This window comes from Dipteris shenzhenensis, chromosome 12, assembly GCF_047967505.1.
Source record: "Dipteris shenzhenensis isolate YYH24624 ecotype China chromosome 12, Dip_SZ_1.0, whole genome shotgun sequence".
In the NCBI taxonomy this organism is placed as follows: Eukaryota; Viridiplantae; Streptophyta; class Polypodiopsida; order Gleicheniales; family Dipteridaceae; genus Dipteris; species Dipteris shenzhenensis.
In genome coordinates, this window is record NC_141607.1 from 31,016,374 (window position 1) to 31,035,631 (window position 19,258).

Sequence of the window (19,258 nt, forward strand, 5' to 3'; positions counted from 1 at the left end):
TTTTACATAGAGAGGATGGCACTTTAGCATAGAGAGGTGGCCGGAGGTAGAGGGGTGGTGATGCAAAATATGAGAGAGAGAGAGAGAGAGAGAGAGAGAGAGAGAGAGAGAGAGAGCTCTTACCCTACCCTTAATTTGGAGTCCTATTGGGTTGCCTTGTGTGAGCTTCGAATTCATGAACACCGAAGGCATCCACTAGCAAAGTATGTTACGTATCATCCTTCCCCTTTGGCTTTATTTCTTTCACTTCATTCCAATACCCAATTTTTTTGGGCAGGCCTAATGAATACCATTCACCCTATGCCATTTACAAGGACAAGAAGGGTTTTGAAATATACTTAATTATGATACATACATGTTTGGAGAATACTTTTAAGTTCAAAATTATAACATGTGTATATATATATATATATATATAGTATTTTTTTAAAATAAAAAGTTTAGGGATATTTCAAATGTATAGCTTGCTCACACATATTTAATGGGTTTTTAGAGAGTGACTATAGGGGGTTTCTCTATTGATGTTAAATATTACAGAATTATCAGCCCTTGCAATTCGTATGTTACAAGGATGTACCTTACTCCTATATAAATTTACTAGCATCTATGTCAACTAAATTGCCATCTTAGATAGACATTATGCTTCTAGAGGACAGATGCTTGTCACTACTCTCTATCATATGCAATAGAGTAGAGATTTATAATTGTTTCTTGCTTGACCACCCTATTGGATTTTGAAGATTTATCTCGTTTGTTGAACATTCACACTATAGTGTGTGTGTGGGGGGGGGGGGCTGAGAGAGAGAGAGAGAGAGAGAGAGAGAGAGAGAGAGAGAGTTGCCTCTCTTTGTCAAGGGCTCAAGTTGAGTATAAACAAACTCAATCATCAACGCCAACAAAATAGTCATTGCATGAATTGCATATCGTTATCACAAAAGTTGAGCTCTCCCTGAAAAATATATGTGAGGTGCCCTATTTTTACCCGGTAGTAGGAATCCGGCGGGTAGTAGGAATTAGGCCAAATGTTGGCTTGGTTTCCGAAAGGCGGCCAGTAGTAGGAATCTGGCCGGCTGGATTCCTTCTAGGAAGGGCCTCCCCAAGGCACCAGCTTCATGTTGAGGAAGAGGCCTCCCGAGGTCCTTTCCAAACAAACTACAAAAGGAGAATGCGGCTTGCTACAAACCTGCAAAGGTAAGCTTTTTGCCTCTCCTTTTTCTTCTTCTGCATTGCATTCCCTCATCTTTACATTTTAGATTTCGAAATCAGATCGTCTCCTCAGCTTGCTTCCTCCCCCTTTCTTGTTTTCAATCCTGCTTCCCACATAACGATTACAAACATCGCTTTTTCCCTTTCCTTTCCTTTTACGTCTTCAATCCTTGGCCTTTTTCCGGACGATGTACCGGGAGAAGCTGTGTCTGTAATTCTGAACAATCGACAGGAGACCCGTGACTCTTTGCTTGCTGCTTCGGATTTCGACAAAGGCTTGTTTTGCTTTGTGTGTCTTCATTTCTTTAATTCCGGCTAGACCTCTTTGAGAAAGCCGGACATTGCTTTCTTTTGCTCTCTTTCCCTTGACCAGCAGCACGCATAGATGGTTTAAATCGGAAAAATATGCAGCATAGAAAGCTTGCAGTACGGTAATTTTCTTTAAAGGACTCTGCCTAAACGGAACCGTAGAGAGTAGCTATTTTCGATCGGGAAGTGGAAGTCTGCGGGACCAAAACGGGATAGTATCATCTCCATTTCCCTGCATTGACCTGCATCTGGATTGCTTATCACCTGACGTCCATATTCATTTCACAGCCTTGGTGCTTGTTCAAAATTGAGAATCCATCTCTTCTAATTCATTATGGCCATGCTCGGCTCAAGAATAGGTAGACTAGTTACATCTAGTTTATCGCTATCAACGTTGAATTTCCCAAAGGTCTGTAGAGTTCCTGTAATTGTTTGTCCACTAGACATTTCTGCATGTACGTAGTTTGGAAGAGAACCTGGTTCGGGTCGTCATTGTTTGGGAAGAGATGACAATCGAAAACAGGATCATGACAGAAATTTGTCCATGGAAGTGCTCACTGACATTTGTTCATCGGTGTAATGTACCCAGAAAAACCGTCCGCAGTGAAATCGTTTACGAAATTTTTTGTTTTCCTAGTGTGATATTAGGAAGCCTAATAAAATACTTTTACTTTGTTTCTCCACCAAACGGTCGGTCCTTGTTTCTGGTGCAAATACGTCAACTGCAAGCCTGTTCCACAATGGCGCGCCTTCAATAAATTTGAGCGACATTTTCAATCAATATGGTTTGATCTTTGTTTGTCTTTCAGATCTACAAAAATCGTATCTTCCTGACTCGGAGAACATGAATATAAGCAGCTTACGCAAAAAGTTCACCAGCCCTTTCCCTGTTCGTGTAGATCCCGGCGGCGGCATCGCAGTAGCGAGCAAGTTCAACCTGCGCACTTCCAAATGGGAAACGGTAAGTAAAAATGAAGAATAAAATAAACTTCGGAAAGCTCCAAACGCTACTAGTCTTATTTTTCAGTTTTGGACAAATTTAATCGGTAAATTGACGTTTTTCTTTAAAGCGCCATGTTAGCCATCTATTTCAAGCAATGCTCATTCTTAAGCCCTAATGACATGGCGGGCAAAAACGTTTTTAAGGGAAACTTATTCTCCATGGTAAATGTCATAATGTTTGGTGGAAATGTGGATTTTATGTCATTTTCAACCCTCAATGCTTGTGGGATGAATTTCATTCATGCAACCTGTGCAGAAAAGGGGTGAATTACAAGCTGAGAGAGAGAGAGAGAGAGAGAGAGAGAGAAACATAAGAAGAAGAAGAGAGAGAGAGAGAGAAAGGGGGACAAAAGGATGGAGAATTTCATGGATGGAGACGGCTCAATTAAGCTAAGGTCAAAAGACAGCTTTAAAATTTCATGCAAAGAGGGACTTAAACTCAAGACGTCCTCTATCCACTCATAGGGTCTATCCTTTAGGCTACATAATGATATTGTGAAATAAGTTTAGGAAAAGGGTTTATAAGGGGGGAAGGGCCCCCTCTGTCCTCATTAATTATGTCCGTCTCCCCTTGCCCTTCCTAGCCCTCCCCTCCCCTAAATTAATACATTTTTTATTCTTTTCAATTTGAGAGACCAATTTATTACCAACGCTTGAGTCTTTTGGAACTCGCCTTAGACAAGGTAGTCATGCTAATATAAAACTAAAGTTGTTGTATCTTAGAATTTATTACAATTCTATTGTGGGCAAGGAGACTATAAAAGGAAGAGTAAGCCTAAACATATATGGCCAAGGGACCTCTACATTCACATCAAGTCTCTTTGTTCACAGGCTAAATCGACCTAAAGATATTGCTCCCATTCCTCTCCATCCATAAAAAAGACACTCCATGCTATTTACAATGGCCTAAATCCCATAGATGAATCATGATTTACAATATGCACACTTATCTAGCCTTTGTCTTTCCCTATGATCACTTGCATAAGTGTTTTCCTATGCTACAACTCCGTTAAAGACTTCTGTCATGGAAAAGAAGAGAAGAAGAAATGTATCGTACTAGTACTCGTGATATCTTTCGGAGTGAAGCTTACTTCTTGGTAGGACCTTTTTTAGGTTTTCTAACATGGCCCCTAATATGCATAGCTAAGATATCAAGCAATATAACTTTATACATTTAGTGTAGGTGACTAGGAGGCTTCATTTTGTGGTATGCTATTGTATTCAATGAAGCATGATATGAGTCTTTTCATAATAGAAGCTATAATGGGTAGCTTCATCCATGGCTGCTTCATGGATGGAACCTCGAAAGTGGCACTCCACTCACCTCTTCATGATATTTTGGTAAGGTGGAATTCAAAATATTTTAAAGTTTGGGATGTTGTGAGATCTTTGATCTTTTAGTTGGTATTCTATATACTTCTAAACATATTAACCTTGTGTCGAGAAGAGTCAAGTGCAATCAACATGAGATCATTATATGTGTATGTATGTAAGTAGCAATAAAGCTTCACTTATATCTTGAGCCTAAAAGCATATTCGATAGATTTGGTAGGATAGATATACAACACTCTCTAGAATAGATCTGGATGTATTGCAAAATCATGGTCTAAAGAGAGAAAGACAAGAATTAGTGAGAGAAAAGAGGAAGAGAAGGCTCTAACCAAAAATTTCCCAAGAACATATTTCCACTTATGTCTAATGGAGCATCCATTTGACATCAAGACCTTGTCCAGAGCCAATTGTATTTTGAGATTAGAGAGAAAAAGACTAAGATTAGAGAGATGAATACTAAGTCCTTGATACATGACTTTTGTAGAGAGAGAATCCTTAATACATAACTATATAGAGATAGAAAGTCCTTAATGCATGAATTGCGTGGAGATAGAAAATCCTTGATACATGATTTGTGTAGGCATAAAAAATCCTTGATATATGTTTTAGGAACTCAAGAACATGTATAAATATCTTATAATGCAATGAAGCTCCAATTCTTTAGGATTCAATGTTCAGTTCATAGTACATGTTCATGTGCTTGATCTCCTTATATCCATGCTCCTTTACACCATCGACGTGCACTAGCATGTTCTCAACCCATACCCTTGCACTCCTAACTCCTCCTTGCCTCCTCCTCCTCCTTTTCTACTCCTCCTCCTCCTCCTCCTCCTCCCAACTCCTCTCTTTCCTCCACTCCCAACTCTTCGTTCCCTCCTCCTCTGCTCCCTTGTTCTCTCTCACTCAACCCTTACACCCCATGAAAGCCTAGCTTAGACTTCTTAACCCTCCGGGCTTTTATGCAAGTCTAAGCTCAATCTTGCACCTTCCTAAACCCTAAAAACTTTTCTTGAATCCTACAACTATTTCTTGCCCTTAAAACTCTCTAAGGCTGTGAAAACTTACATTAATATTCATGAACAATCGTTTCTCTTTACTAAACTACATGTGAGAACTACATTTTATGCTTGAACTTATATCTTGAACCGAAATACCACCCAAGGCCTTATGCTACAATTGTGATTACTCCGCTATGATGACCAACTAGTCATAAATATACATGACCAAATCCTTAAGGGTTGAAAATGAGAGAAAAAGTGATAGCAAAACATTTCTTAAGAATGACTAGATTTTCATTTAAAAAGTGATTAGTTATGGAAAGAAGCCTTTAATGCAAATGCCTATGGTAATGGAGTGCATGTTTATGCAAATAAGTAATAAATTTTGTTCGATCCCCTTAGCGACCTTGAGGCATTGTGGGTGGTTGTGTGGTTCTATGTCTAATGGAAGGAGATTCCCAATTCCTTAAATAACTTTAGATTGAGGAAGAAATGGGGTAAAGAGTGAGCCCTTAATACATTGGAGCATATTGACGTTAAGGGAAGAAACGATTTTCATGGTACATCACGAGAGGAAATGTATCTTGCATATTTTTGCGAGCTTATTTAGAGCTAACAAGATGAGTGAATTTATTAATTAAACTAAAAAAGGTAGTGAAAGAGACCTTTTAGTTTTCTGGATCTCTATTTAGGCAATAAAAAATGAATAAGTCTCTTAAAAATTGTAGTATGTCTTTCTCTTATCATCTATACAATTTTTTCATTTTATATTTTAAGGTGATCAAAGGATGATAATGAATCTAAATATGCTTATGATTTGTAAACTTTTCATGCCAAAGGAGAACAAGGTAATTTGTAGCCATGTCGTTGAAGGAGATTACTAAGTATTGTAAGTTTTGATACAACACTTCGGGAAAAAGGTTTTCCCCTCGATGATGTGATAAAGAACTAATTCCATTATGAGTTAGGGGAAGACACAAAAAATGTGTCCTTAATGAGAAGCATATACGTTGACTTGCTATTTCACATAAGATGCTACATAAGAATTTGAAGATTTAAAATAAAATAATTTGGCAAATAAATTGCATTATTGAATTAAGCAGATTACAAGACATGAAGAGATCAATTTATGCTTTAGGTCCAAATTGAAAGTTTAGATCAAAGTGGTTTGCTACTAAACTTTAGACTTGTTTAGAAATTGTGATCAAAGAATATGGATGTTTAGCATCAGCATGTTGACAATTATGAATTTTATGCCAAGGCTAATCTATACTATTATATTTTCACTAGATGTTGCTCCCTCAATTAGTAAATCACTCAAGAATTGTCTTAGTAATATGTACGTTGATTATGTTATAGATAAGTATGTCGATTCTTTGATATGGTCATAAAATTACTAAAGGGATAAATGTTATGGAAGAGATTTGCCTTTTCTTAAAAATGACCTTGACAAGTGACATTTTTTTTCAAGAGGTTTACAAAATGTTAAATATTTTACGTACAAAATGATATACATAAATGTCTTACATTATTGATTTGAAAAGTCTTGTAGACAAGTCCTCTCATGCAAGCTCAATCCCCAAGCCAATGTTTTCTTCTTGAGCCTAGGCTCTCAGGAAAAAAACAAATGATCATTTGTGGATTTTGAAATTTGAAATTTTGGAGACAAACTAACTTCTGAAGAGTAGAATTTGCATCTAACTTTGACTACTTGTGTTGAAAATACACGATACTAACACTTTTCTATCATTCATGAAGGTTGAACTTTTATCCCTCCTAGTTATTCTCTTTGAGTCCTTTTAACTTCCTAATGGTTTGAGAATAGTAGAAGCAACGTTTTGTGGATAATCACTATGAATGTTTTGGGGGCTTAATTTTATGCCAACCACATTTATGTATTCACACATATAAGAGGGTGTCTTAATTATTCAAGCACTGCATATATTTATGATGCACTAAACCAGCAAGGTTTTCATGGAGGCATATCATATTCACTCACATGGATCAGTTTCCTTTACCGGTCTCTCCTCACTCACATTTTATGTTTCTGCTCAAGAATAGGTAAGCTGGCTTAGTGTCTAAGCAATTATCAGCTGTACTAAGTCCAGAAAATGTTGAGGCCAAGGCCTCACGTGTCATGTTTACATTTTTTATTGGAAGCTCCTTTTATCTCAGGAAACATGATTAGAAACTCTTGCCACTAATACAGCTCATGGAAAAAATAAAGTCAATGTATGATATCCCCCCATATTGCCGTGCATAACGCCAATACCTGAAAGGACCTTTATCCTGTCCATGACTCTCTTCACCACTCAGCTGTCCTCTGCCACATGCAGGCTGCCCTGCACTACAAGGCCTGCCCTTTGCTCTCTACCTTATGTTGCCTAGCCATTTCAAGGATCCTCTAAATCATTGACTAACTGTGACTTCAATATGAATTTATCATAGTCATATACTTTGACAATGCAACATTCAAAAGGTGCACCTTGCTTATTTTTTCAACACCTTACAGCTATGCTAAAATTGTTGTCAAAGCAAATAAAAAATGCAGATCAGGGAAATAACCATTGTATTGTCTGTAAAGAACCAAATCAATTACCTGGGGACTTACGAAGTGCACTAACCAAACTTATTAAACTTGAACAAGCAAATCAGAATGAGATATCAAAGTCTCAAAGACAGTTTAATTAAAGCGGAATATAAATATAAAGGAGCAGGTTGTTATAAATTAAATGTATTTTATAAATCTCCCTCCTTCTGCAGTACCATTGTTACGCATTTTGCAAACTTCCTGATGTGCAAGAGGCCACTATGAACCTTTTCATCCAACAAGTAATAAGAAAATCTGCACATGGGTTTGTATAATGTGTATAAATACATAAAGGACACAATTTTGTAGATCTTTTACCTACCAAGCACATGGAAACAAAGTTTAAAACATGTCGACAGTTTACATAACAAAGGATTTCGTTGCAGACTTTGCAGTGCAATCCATCTCTTGAGACTCACATAAATTTTGTGTTCATTTTGCCCGAACTTGAGACTTGCATAAGTTTTGATGCTTAATAAGAACAAACCTGAGCTTCTGTTGACATAAACCTGTGTTATACTTGACAAGTTGACCAAAGAAAGGTTGTATTAGATGAAAATGTGAGACATAAAAGAAATAAAGGAATTGTGGAGGCATCTTTTAAGATTAGAAAAGAAAATTTATGCAAATATATATTCTCGCCTTTTGAAATTTGTGGAGACATCTTTTAATTTGGAAAATAAACTTCACGCACAAAAATATTACTCATGCTAACCTGATTTTTGAACTAGAAGTACTGTAAGAATTACTGCCATTCACCAGTGCTAACCAGCAGAACCCCTCCTCTAATAAGTGCAAAAAGTACTGTACAACAGTAGTCAAGAGACTTGAAGATTAAATCTGGTTTGCTTCATTGATAATGAACGCAAAAGAGGATACCTGTTAAGTCTTCCAAAATTAGCAAGGTGTTTACATAATGTTACAACCCAGATTGTCCTGTTTGGTATAAACATGCATCAGGAATAACAGTGAACTGCATCCCTTTCTCGGGGAAACACCGATGAACTACATCCCTCCTTTAACCCTCTAGTTTGCCATGCTCTCCATGTAGTATATTTCTACAATTGTTCATCCTGCAGGATCAACGGACAATGCCTTCACATACACCAAGCTCACATACACTGCAGGATCAACGAACGACGCCCTCACATACACCAAGCTCACTATTTAAATCACAGGGTTTAGAACCAGACTATGACAGGTATATACAGTCCTTAATGCCTAATATTCATTGTTTTTTATTCTACTGTATCATTCAGTTTCTTAACCTTACAAGCTTCCATTTACGAATAAAAAGATACTATTTCAAAAAAAAAAACAGCTGCTTATCTATTGGGGCTAAAAAGCATCTTTCTTCTTTGATGTTCACATTGAACAACTGGCAGCGTACAAGAAAAAGATATGAAGGCCTTTAAAGAAGTTCCAGAACACATGAAAGATGGAAAATTTCCTAGGCAAAAAGTATCCAGATCCTTGTTTGCTGTAAAATCAGCAAGTCTGGAAGAGAGATCCTCCACAGAGAGGCAAAATCCGTACAAAAAGAACAGCTTTTTAAAGGAGGAATGGCTCGAGGATAAGGAACTGGGAAAACACAGAAACAAACCACATCCATCACTGGTAAGGAAAAGGTTGAATATGTCATGGAGTAGCATGCTTCAGATGACCCAAATTTCTAACTTTACTCCACCTCTCCACTACCAGAATGCTTGAGATGATTTCTAACTTTACTTCACCCCTCCAGAAGCTTCCAGTACCAGAAATGCTGCAAGAAAGTAACTTCATGGACACAACCAATTGTCAGTTTGGCTTTGAGGAGTTGCTAGGTAAAACCAGTAGATTTTGGAGAATAAGTGCACATATGAATGTACCCTGAACACATGCACACACATGCATGCATATGCATGCACGCGCGCGCTCGCACACACACACACGAGCAGTGTCACATGTCCACATGAAAATGTAATATTAAATTGGCAGAAGCTGAGTAGTTTTGCTGATGTGTAGGTCCAGTTGATGAGGTGAGCATGTGCTGCCCTGTTAACTTCAGCGAGCAATTAAAGCCAGAAAGCCTGGAGAAATTCAAAGCGATGATCAGCCCATCAAATCTTCGTCCCCCGAACGTTCCACAACTGCCACATGAAAGCATCGCTTCCATACTTGAAATTGGAGATGCTCAAGCTCAAAGGTCAGGCCCTTTTGCTGCCAACAAGTTCACGCTTTTTTTAAAATAGGCAGAAATGATTAGCCTACTGCTGCTCTTGCAGGGTGACAAAAGAGACAGAAGAACCAATGCAGATAACAAGCTTAACATTACCAGCTCTTTCCTTGACCTGTAAAAAGAGAATGTTTAGGGACTATACTAATCCACCTTGGGGTAACTTGGAATACCAAACATACCAAGAGCAGGCAGAAGAATTTCAACAAATCCTCTCCTCCAAACTGAGACAGATTGCAGAAGTGGCTGACTGTTTACAACACAAGGAGATCTTGTATAAAATATTACAAATATAGAAGCTCGCAGACTCTTCCTAACGCTGAAGAACCATCCACACACTCAGATGACGTTGGAGACGCAAGTTCTCCACGAATCATGCCATAGCAGTCAGCGGTATATCACAAATGTGCCCAGACAGTGCTATCATTAGTTCTTAATCAAGCTAATGATATTTAGCACATTTACTTACAATCTCCATTATGGACTAGGATCCTTTTATAATATAAAATGACACATCACATGTTCAAATCATCTGGAATTCATCAGGTCTTGCTTGATTTGCCCTCCCTTCCAGTGTTGAGTACAAACTCCAGGTACAAATTCTTCATTGCTATCAAAAGAGTAATGAATAAGGGGCCCATGATTGCTCTCTGAAAAAAAAAACATATAAAAATAGGAAGCAGTTTAGGGCACGAGTCCGAATAACATTAAATTTTATCCCTCCAAATGATAAGAAACGAAAGACCCTGAAAAATACAAAATAAAGAACACAAAGTAATATGTACAACTACTTTATAAGCATAATTACATAGATTTCGAAAAGAACCGATATTCTGACCATCAACATGTTGCTGCATCACCAGATGCTGATCTTTAAAAAATCAACATTGTGTAGTCCAGTGGCTGAAAACTTCAAATGAGTTAGACTCGACTCATACTTCTAGAATTTTGAAATTTAATTCAGCCTGTATTGTCTACATGCTACTGAAGGCTTCTCACATTTTCACAGGCTGGTTCAACGAGCCATATAAGTGATTAGAGACTTATCCTAGTGTTCTCCTAGTGGTCAGTGCCTAAAGGTTTCCAGATAGAGTAGTTTCATTCAAGTTCCAACTACTTTGACATGCCTGCAGAACCGTGATATACATTGTGCAAAGACATGGGCAAGGGCAGGGACCTAACACCTTTATCTTGTCCTTAATCACATAGAATAGTGCATACAATCTTCTTGCTCTTTAGCAAGGTGGAATCCTAGTCAACACTTGGAGAAAGGCCTTTGGTAGGAGATTCCAGATGCCTAGGACGCTTCACATACTTAACAGTCTGTTTTGGGGTTGCAAAGAGGCTCAGAGGGTGTGGTAGAGCATTGCACACTTGTTCAGCAGGATGAGTGTTACATCACTTGGGGATCCATGGCCTAGCTCACACGGTCAGGTCTCCAGATCTTCTACACGGGAGCAGATTTGGAAGGGCCATTCTCATTCCACAGGAGGCCCTCAGTTCACTACTCTAGATGAAGTGCCTCTTTCCTTGCATAAACCATAGTCTTCTTCGATAGACTCATCTTGGGAAATCATCACAAGCCTTACTACATGGTAGATTTGGAGATCCATATGCATAGAGGCCTTAGAAGGGACCCAGATGTTTGCCTCCCTCTCACCTTCAGTAAGATATTATACATTACCCTCATGGCCACTTGGGGTAGGATTCAGGGCTCCTTGCCGCAGCCAAGACCAGGCAAGCCTCCTCTAGGAGAGAATGCGATCATGGTTTATTTTGTCATTTTCACTAACAAGGCCTTCATGGCAATTCTACTCTCCAAATTGGTCACACCAGCCCCCACTCTATATGCTCATACACTGTCTAGTCTCATCATCAGAGCAATGATTCTCCAATGTCGTGCAAACACGGATGCAGAATGAAGATTATAGAATACTTCTTTCTGCTCTTAAAGGAAAAGATCTCCTCTGTGCTTGGAGGAGGACCTAGATCAAATCTTCACCATCCCCTTGCAGGAGGCTTTTGGCAGGCACCTCATGTGCAACCATGGCTGCCACCTGTTACTTGGATATTGATACTCTCGCACTAGTCGACGCTTTGGAGCCTATGGAGGATCGTGGTATGGCAGCAACGTTTGAGGAGTATGGCGAGGTGATTGACACGGCCCTCCGCATGAGTTACAACGCCGGGCACGCTTGGGCCAAGCGGTCCATGCACACGGCGCCAAGGATCATGGATGACATCTTCCCACAATTAGGTGCCGTACTTTTCAACTTCCCAAGTCATACCCAGCGCATGCTGTCCCAAAAACAACATTTGAAGCTGAAGTTGGAAAAGATCTCAGATGCTCAGTGTAAGAAATGACAGGCACAACTTCATGAGAAGGAAGACGCATGGACAAGAAAGCCGGATGCAATTCAGTAGCAGCACCACCTTTTAGACGTAGAAGTGGGAGAGAAAAACACGAGCCATGCAACACTGCAATGCAGCTCAACAAGTGGGGCTGCAGCATGAGCTGACAGTGCTACACGAGACCCACACGTCTATAGTGTCAGAGCATGCGAAATCTGAAATGCGCTTGGTTGAATTAGAGACCCAACTTGCAGCCATGGAGCAGAGCCACATGGAACTATCACAGCGTCATAAGCAGCATGCAAAACTTGAAGAGTCTCATGCGAATATGCAGCAGAAGCTTCTTTCCCAGGCTGAAGTCTCTCTTCCCAGATCTAAGCATGATCACTACAAGTCGGGCTACCATCGCTACAAGTCCAAATACGAGGAATTACGAAATGTCATGGACACGATTGAAGAGGAGAACGATACTCACTCCGGAGCCTCTGCAGCTCCACCATAGTCTACCTATATCGTGGACATGGGACTCTCTTTCACTTTGATCCAGCAAGCTTTAGCTCCAGGACATGACAGTTTTATATATTATTTCAGCTCTACTGCTCCTATATATATGATGGTGTTCTTTTCACCCATGGTGGTCTTCTAGTCTTCTAGTCTTCTAGTTATTTTACTTTATCAGTTGTAAGGCCAAGAGCCATTTTATTTTCTTCTGTCATTTATCAATTGTAAGGCCAATAAACATTTTATTTTCCTCTGTAAGGCCACAAGCCAAGGCATATATCTTCTCAAGGGCAAATTACACCTTCCGTTTCCTGTTCACTGGGATGGTGAATGATAGTAGTGGAAGAAACTATTGCACGTATACACAGACCACCCAAGACTGTTGAGATGGTCACTTGGTTGACCGGAGCACATGGTGACATGGTCACTCGGTCAACCAGAGCACATGGTGGGCATGGTCAGTTGGTCTACCAGAGCACCTGGTGGTGCATATGGGGAAGGACCAGATATGTCAACGGACGTCATCTCACTACCACTAGACGTACTAGGAGTACGTCGCACCAACCAGCAAAGCTGGCGAGTCAGAAAGTGGCTGAAGCCATTAAGAGACCAAGCAGCAGAATGGCTAAGGGAGACAGAAGGACAACCAATAGGGAGGAAGGGAGTAGATTTCCAGCAAGGAGGAGCCGGATGAAGGTGAAGGTGAAGAGGAGGAGATGGGGATTGAGGGATGATCATTTGTACAGGACGGAGAGGAGAGTGTGAGTGGAGATAGAGGCTTGAGCTATGAGCTCACCTAGTGTATTGGGATTCGTGGTGAGAGCTCTCTTGTCCTCTGGGAGGTGGACTTGTGTACTTCAGCTGACTTTGTCATCCTGTTGTTCATTTCCGCTCTTCACCTATTTCCTTGTGTCTGTTCCATTTCTTCCTTTTCCTGGAGTTGTGTCCCGTCCTGCACTTGGGCCATCATCGGCACCATAGTCCACTCCATCACCATTACATAGTGCACCATCACCGTGCGATATGCTGCACCATAGCGTACAACGCCACCACGCACTCCTTGCACCTCACACTAGTGGCCTTTGGCCTCAGGTAACACCTCCAAAAGTGATCGGAACTCCCCTTAGACACTGCACTTTGTCTCATTGTGGTTTTGAGACAGACTTTATTTAGTTCCATACTCACAGTTTAGAATGTTGGTGTTGAGATAAATTCAATCAGCTCCTATGGCAGGACATACGGACATCATAAAGACCTATGAACAGATCAAGTACAGTTTCTATTGGGAAGGTGACCGGTCTTTGGAAAGATGGAGTTTAGTATGTCACAAAATGCTTGCCATCCCAACAAGACAAAGTGGACAAGCAGCACTGGCTGCTTTTTGCAGCTATTGGCTATTCTAGAAGGCAAGTGGACACATATCGCCATGGAATTTTTTACTGGGCATCCTTCAACAAAGTGAGGATGGGACAGCGTTTATGTGGTGGTCGATAAGCTTACCAAACTAACCTATTTATTCCCACCAAGGCATGGTATTCAGCATCTCACGTTGCATGGCAGCTCGTTGATTACCTGTTTAAGAACCATGGGTTTCCTCAAGTGATTATTAATGACAAAGATGCGAAGTTGTAAGTCATTTTCGGCACGAATTATTTACTGTAGTGCACAAGATATGCACTCTTATTGCCTTGAGACTGAAGAAGTGGAGAAAAAGAGTGAAGGAGTATCTGAGGCACTTATGCCATGACTTGCTAAATCGGCTATAAACGGCACCATACATTTGTTGATTGGGATGTGTAATCTGCCATGACAGTCGAAAGTTCTTGTATAAATGGCTTGGACTTGCTGAATTTCTTATAACAGCACCAAGCATTGTCAATTCTGATGAGATCATTTGAGGCAATGTATGGATGCAAAGTTAGAATGCCATTCACTATAGCCAACATGGCTGTGGAAAATCAGCAAGCAAACGACGACCTAGAATTTCTTGCATGCTTTAGGCAGTCAACCTATACTAAAGTAGTTAAAAGCATAGATAGTGGACAGGCATCCAGTAACCAAGATAGCATTCAAAAATCCTCTGACCTACCTCAAGAGAAGGCCAAAAGAGTACCACTCCCACTGCAAGACTGAGCCCTGTGAAGTGACCAGGACTGTCCTGTTGGATTGTTGAAACTGCATAACGTACGACCCCCGTGTGAACAAGGATGAGAAGTATTGACAGTAAATATTGTCCTTCAAGTGCCAGTTCAGCCCCCGCTAGAAGGGAAGACATTTGGAACCAACGTGGTAATGACAACAAAGCACTAAAAAGGGCCAACAATGTTGACATGTACAAGAAGTGAATATTGAAGAACCGAAACAGAAGCCATGTGAAAGCAGCTTGGAAAAATGCTGCCTTGGCTGTCGACAGAAGGACGTTGCTTACAGTGTTTTCAAGGACTGTAGCACATCTACTCACTGTAGATTCAGATAGTGGCATCATGCCCAGCACCTGTTTCATTACGCCACCGGTCTCTGAAATAATGAGACAATAAAGTACAGAAAAGAAAATCGCTGTTTGTGTCAAAAAGTGGACAATTCCCGCTGCCCCAGATGCAATGGATTGGCCAATAGAAACCAGCAAATATGTACTTCCTCCGAGCAGGGTCGAACTGCTCGCAAACACCTGTTGCCCTATGTCCAACCATCTCTGCCCCAACTGCTTAGTTTTATCTATCATGTCCTCCTTTGAAATATGGAGGTGCTCCAGTAAAATCAGTACCACTTGCTCAAGTTCAAAATACACGCCTTTGAAATCGTAAGTGCCAAATTTAGATCGTACATTCTGAAATTTCTCCAAGAGTAAATGGGAAGGCCCTAGTTGCAAAGAGAGCTCGGAGATGTTAGCACCTGTATGCTGTCGCCTTGCGAGTCTAAGGACATAACTTTTGCCTGCATTAGCCAGGGCAGTCAAGTTGTACTGTGCAGCGACATAGTCTATCTGCTCTGACACGGTGTCGTAAGCTCTGGCTGCGTATGTCTCTATGAGATCTGGAACCTTACTATCCTCAATCCACTGCTTTAGACCCACACGCTCTGCATAGTTACTTTTCTGGATGTGAGCTTTCAGAGCTACCACTGCATCCTTTCCTTCCAAGCCGACCTTGTAGGAGAAAAGAATAAGTCCAGCAAGAAACCCAATTATCATCATTGAGATCAGAAAGAGAGCGATTACAAAGTGTAAACTCCCGACAAAGCCGCTGGTGAGACGAGTGTTCACGAGTTGGAAGAAATGAGCGACGGGTCGGAGAGTCCATTGCCACCTCATTCCTGCTCCTCTTCCAAGTTTACTGCGCTTAGCAGAGAGCATCGACAAAGTGGCTTTCATGTCCAGATGGCCAGACACAGGAGCAATGACGCCAAGGCTAGTCCCCGCAGCATATACAAGCATTCCGACGAAGGCAGCAGTGGCTAGCGAAGCAGGGCCCCAGATCTCGTATCCAAGCGTGAAAAATGCAAACGAGACCAGCCATTGCATGAGTGTGGAGAATTCTACCTTCCGTCGAAGCTTAGAAGAACCATCTCCTTGCAAGTAACGCATACCCACCCGTGCATCCAACAGAGTCCCGATCACAGCCCTGAACAACGCCGCAGGTATTGCCCACACGGTCTGCACCATTCCTTGCTTGAGAGGCCTCTCCCAAAAATCCACCATTGCTCTGTGAACTTCCCTCAATGGCATAGAGCAGAGGACCGCCCATTGGATAGGCTTCCGATAATCCTCCAAAAGCATCCACGCGCCATACAGAATCATGACCAGGGCAACAAGAATCCCATGCGCCAGTGCTACATACATTGCCAGTTGGAAATTTCTTGGATTCAATGTCCAGGGGCCATTCTCGTCCATCTCCTCCACCTTGGGGTTGTCTCCATCGGATATCTGAATCTTGTTGGATGCATGGCCGTTCGGCAGGGAATTTTTCTCTCCCGATTTGGAAGGAAACATACGGGGCATGGGGGCTTCCTCTTCGCTGTGGTAACCTGTTCGGTGCAATCTTTGAAGGGAAAATGAATGGTCTCTTGTAAAATCTGGAGAGGCGCGAGACATTTGCAGGTTTGGCGGAATGGAAGTTTGAAGTGTAGCTGCGCTCTTAAACATCTCCCGCCATGGAATGGGACTAGAATCTTGCCTGCTGCTGTCGAAGCCCATTGCCACGAGGACGCACAAAACGATAGAGGAGTTCAGCTTCGAGGTTAGAAATCAGGACTCACTGACGCAAATAGAGTCGCATTGCGACTTTGTGCACAAGCTAACTGGAGGCAGAATGAATGTGGAGAGATCGCAATGAAAGCTTCATATGCACTAGGCAATTGGTCGACAGAACTCACACAGGGTGCCGCACTGATGGGGATCCTTGAAGTCGGAACTTGGATCAAACGGATTCAAACCAAACAGGAAGGCTGAGAGAAAAATGGGCAAGGTATTATAGCATGGGGAAAAATAAAGGGGTGAGGCGTCACTCGACAATCGATCCCATTTGAAGTATCAGATTTGTGGTGACTCGGTTACAACTACGACAAGTAGAATTTCCCTGACAAGACAGCGGCATGCTCTATTGCCCAATTTCCGAGGGAATGACTTCAAAAAGTAGAGCAGCACTGAAGAGTGAGAGGAGCAGAATTCAACTGCGTGATGAACTGGAATCCTGGAGGAGTTTCACTATCTCAAAAAGTAGTGCCAGGCTACTTCCAATAAACCTCAGATTTGGAGGTGCCAGGGAGGCTCTCCGAGTGCTTTGCTACTTGTGGCAACTTATTAGTGTACCCAGAGTTTCACACAGATGGATCTGAGCAGCTGATGATCAATGATGCAGAGACAATTTGAAACACATCACTGGGTAAAGGTCGGATTCGGGACAACTTGGAAGTTGGACGCTTGCTCGTTTAGGAATGGAGTGCATTGATTGGACAGGTCAACAGCACTCGACACGATTTGGCCTTGCGTTGTCAATTCTCAAATTCTCAGATATCCCCTCCACTACCACCCCTCGCATCTCTATGCACCTTCTCGGTACCTTCCTAGTCCCCCGTTCCTAACATTTTGTGCTCCCAAGAAACATTTTTTTAGCCCTTATATTAAGAGCATTCCTAAATGGTAAACCCCGATCCTATCTTAAAATTTCCCCAAAATCATATATATAGTGGGATTCTCAAATAAAAAACACATATATTATGCCCCTTAAAATCAAACTCGAATTTCTCAACTTCACGTTGGATAAAAATACACTATAAATCGGTTTCTGTGAGCACTCGGACTCCCTATTACCTAAAACCTATCGTATCCTACATTATCTCCTTCTCTTCTCCATGCCTTTCGTGGCAACTTCCTTGAGGAATAATGGGACACCATCACCTTTTGAGTTACCTCCTTGAATGAAACCTCTGCGTTCAGAGGTATCATTAATATAGTGACAAGCATGCTTCACTTTGTACCATGTGTAGAATGAACCAATAAGTTGAAATTCCACATGATGGAAGTATAGTACGATTCCCAATTTGTTGTGTCAACATCCATGCAAGAATTAAATGCAAACGTACATGTCATCATCCACATCCACATAAACGTGAATCAAAATATTTGTATGGTGACATATTCACATCATAGCAAATTGGAGGGTACAGATATTCTAGTTGTGGAGTGACAAGAGGACACATCATTTATAAGCATTATATGACACTTTTGTGAACACTTCTCCAACTATAATGTTAAACTCTATGCATTTGTCCAAAATTGAAACTAGAATTTAGATTAAGATGGATTATTACAGGAATAATGCGAAAAAAATGTAACCATGCCATGTGCATTCAATAGGAGGGTAATAATTGCACCGATGCTCAATGGGAAGACAACAAGCTAGGGGTAAGTCCACCCCTTTGCTAAAGGCTCCTCTAGAAAGGTTTGCACTCCCACCCTTATCAATGTAAGAACTTGATTGCTCCTAAGCTAATAATTGCTCTGATGCTCAAGTAGAAGGGAACCATCTAGGGGTAACTCCATCTAGTCTCTAGAAAAGGCTACACTCCCATCTTCATTAGCAAGAGAGACTCGATTGCTCCTAAGCTATAAACCAAAAATGGGGGACGTTTGAATTCAATCTAGAAATGTGACAAGTAATGGAGTCACTCATGGCTAGTTCAAGTCTCACTTGTATCCTCCAATAGTGGCTATTACCTAGAACTTGTAACTCTAAATAGCACTCAAATAATGCTAGATGTTTTCTTTCCAAGGCAGCAAAGGAGTGCACTCTCCATCTACTTGGGGCACGCCCTGCTATAAGCTTGTTGGAATGGTATTAAAAAATGGTTGAGATGTCTAGCCCTTTGTAAGAGAATGTTATAGTCATAGGCTTTTTAAATTTGACATTAAATATTTATCATATGATGTAAATACCACTTGGTGGATTAGCATAAGGGTGACCTTTTTTAATGATATTAAATATGTACCATCTATTGTAAATACTACTTGTGGATAAGCATAAATGTCCCCTTCTTCATATGCGGATAGCTTCTTGCAGCTAAATCAAATTCAGCCCTCTACATCTAAAATCTCAAACAAGCCTAAAGCTATTGAGTTTGGAGATCTTAGAACTAGTGAAAGGCAAATTTGTACTCTATAGCTATCTTTGAGGATTCCTTAACCCTTGCTCCATTATAATCTTCATGCTGTATTAAGCATATTTTCATGCTCTTCTGTCTCCTAATGTAGTGATG

The 19,258-nt window shown here is 40.9% G+C and overlaps 2 protein-coding genes across 3 annotated transcripts; one reads left to right on the forward strand and one right to left on the reverse strand.

The window, feature by feature from the left end:
• Positions 1-1,718: 1,718 nt before the first annotated feature.
• Positions 1,719-9,948, forward strand: LOC147896086 (uncharacterized). 2 transcript variants are annotated; one of them, XM_087383040.1, is made up of 7 exons: positions 1,719-1,874; positions 2,325-2,476; positions 8,517-8,638; positions 8,823-9,054; positions 9,179-9,260; positions 9,442-9,622; positions 9,702-9,948. In XM_087383040.1, the coding sequence occupies exons 1-7, from the start codon at positions 1,850-1,852 to the stop codon at positions 9,946-9,948; spliced, it is 1,041 nt and encodes a 346-aa protein (XP_087239166.1). In that variant the 5' UTR covers positions 1,719-1,849. The 2 variants fall into 2 exon arrangements, with proteins under 2 accessions (XP_087239166.1, XP_087239167.1); XM_087383041.1 differs by having other exon boundaries at positions 9,182-9,260.
• LOC147896087 (uncharacterized) lies at positions 9,871-17,281 on the reverse strand. Its single transcript, XM_087383039.1, has 2 exons — positions 14,595-17,281; positions 9,871-10,302 (listed from the first exon to the last, which is right to left on the reverse strand). Exons 1-2 carry the CDS (start codon positions 16,695-16,697, stop codon positions 10,195-10,197), a joined length of 2,211 nt encoding a protein of 736 aa, XP_087239165.1. The 5' UTR covers positions 16,698-17,281; the 3' UTR covers positions 9,871-10,194.
• Positions 17,282-19,258: the final 1,977 nt, after the last annotated feature.

Excerpts from the sequence above, each read along its gene's own strand:
- LOC147896086 (XM_087383040.1), top strand. The coding sequence starts at position 1,850 with ATGGCCATGCTCGGCTCAAGAATAG. Across the intron at positions 1,875-2,324 it reads CATGCTCGGCTCAAGAATAG|ATCTACAAAAATCGTATCTT; the intron begins GTAGACTAGTTA and ends TTTGTCTTTCAG. Across the intron at positions 9,055-9,178 it reads ACAAACCACATCCATCACTG|AAGCTTCCAGTACCAGAAAT; the intron begins GTAAGGAAAAGG and ends TCACCCCTCCAG.
- LOC147896087 (XM_087383039.1), bottom strand. The coding sequence starts at position 16,697 with ATGGGCTTCGACAGCAGCAGGCAAGATTCTAGTCCCATTCCATGGCGG. Across the intron at positions 10,303-14,594 it reads TCTTTTGGCCTTCTCTTGAG|AGAGCAATCATGGGCCCCTT; the intron begins GTAGGTCAGAGG and ends TTTTTTTTTCAG.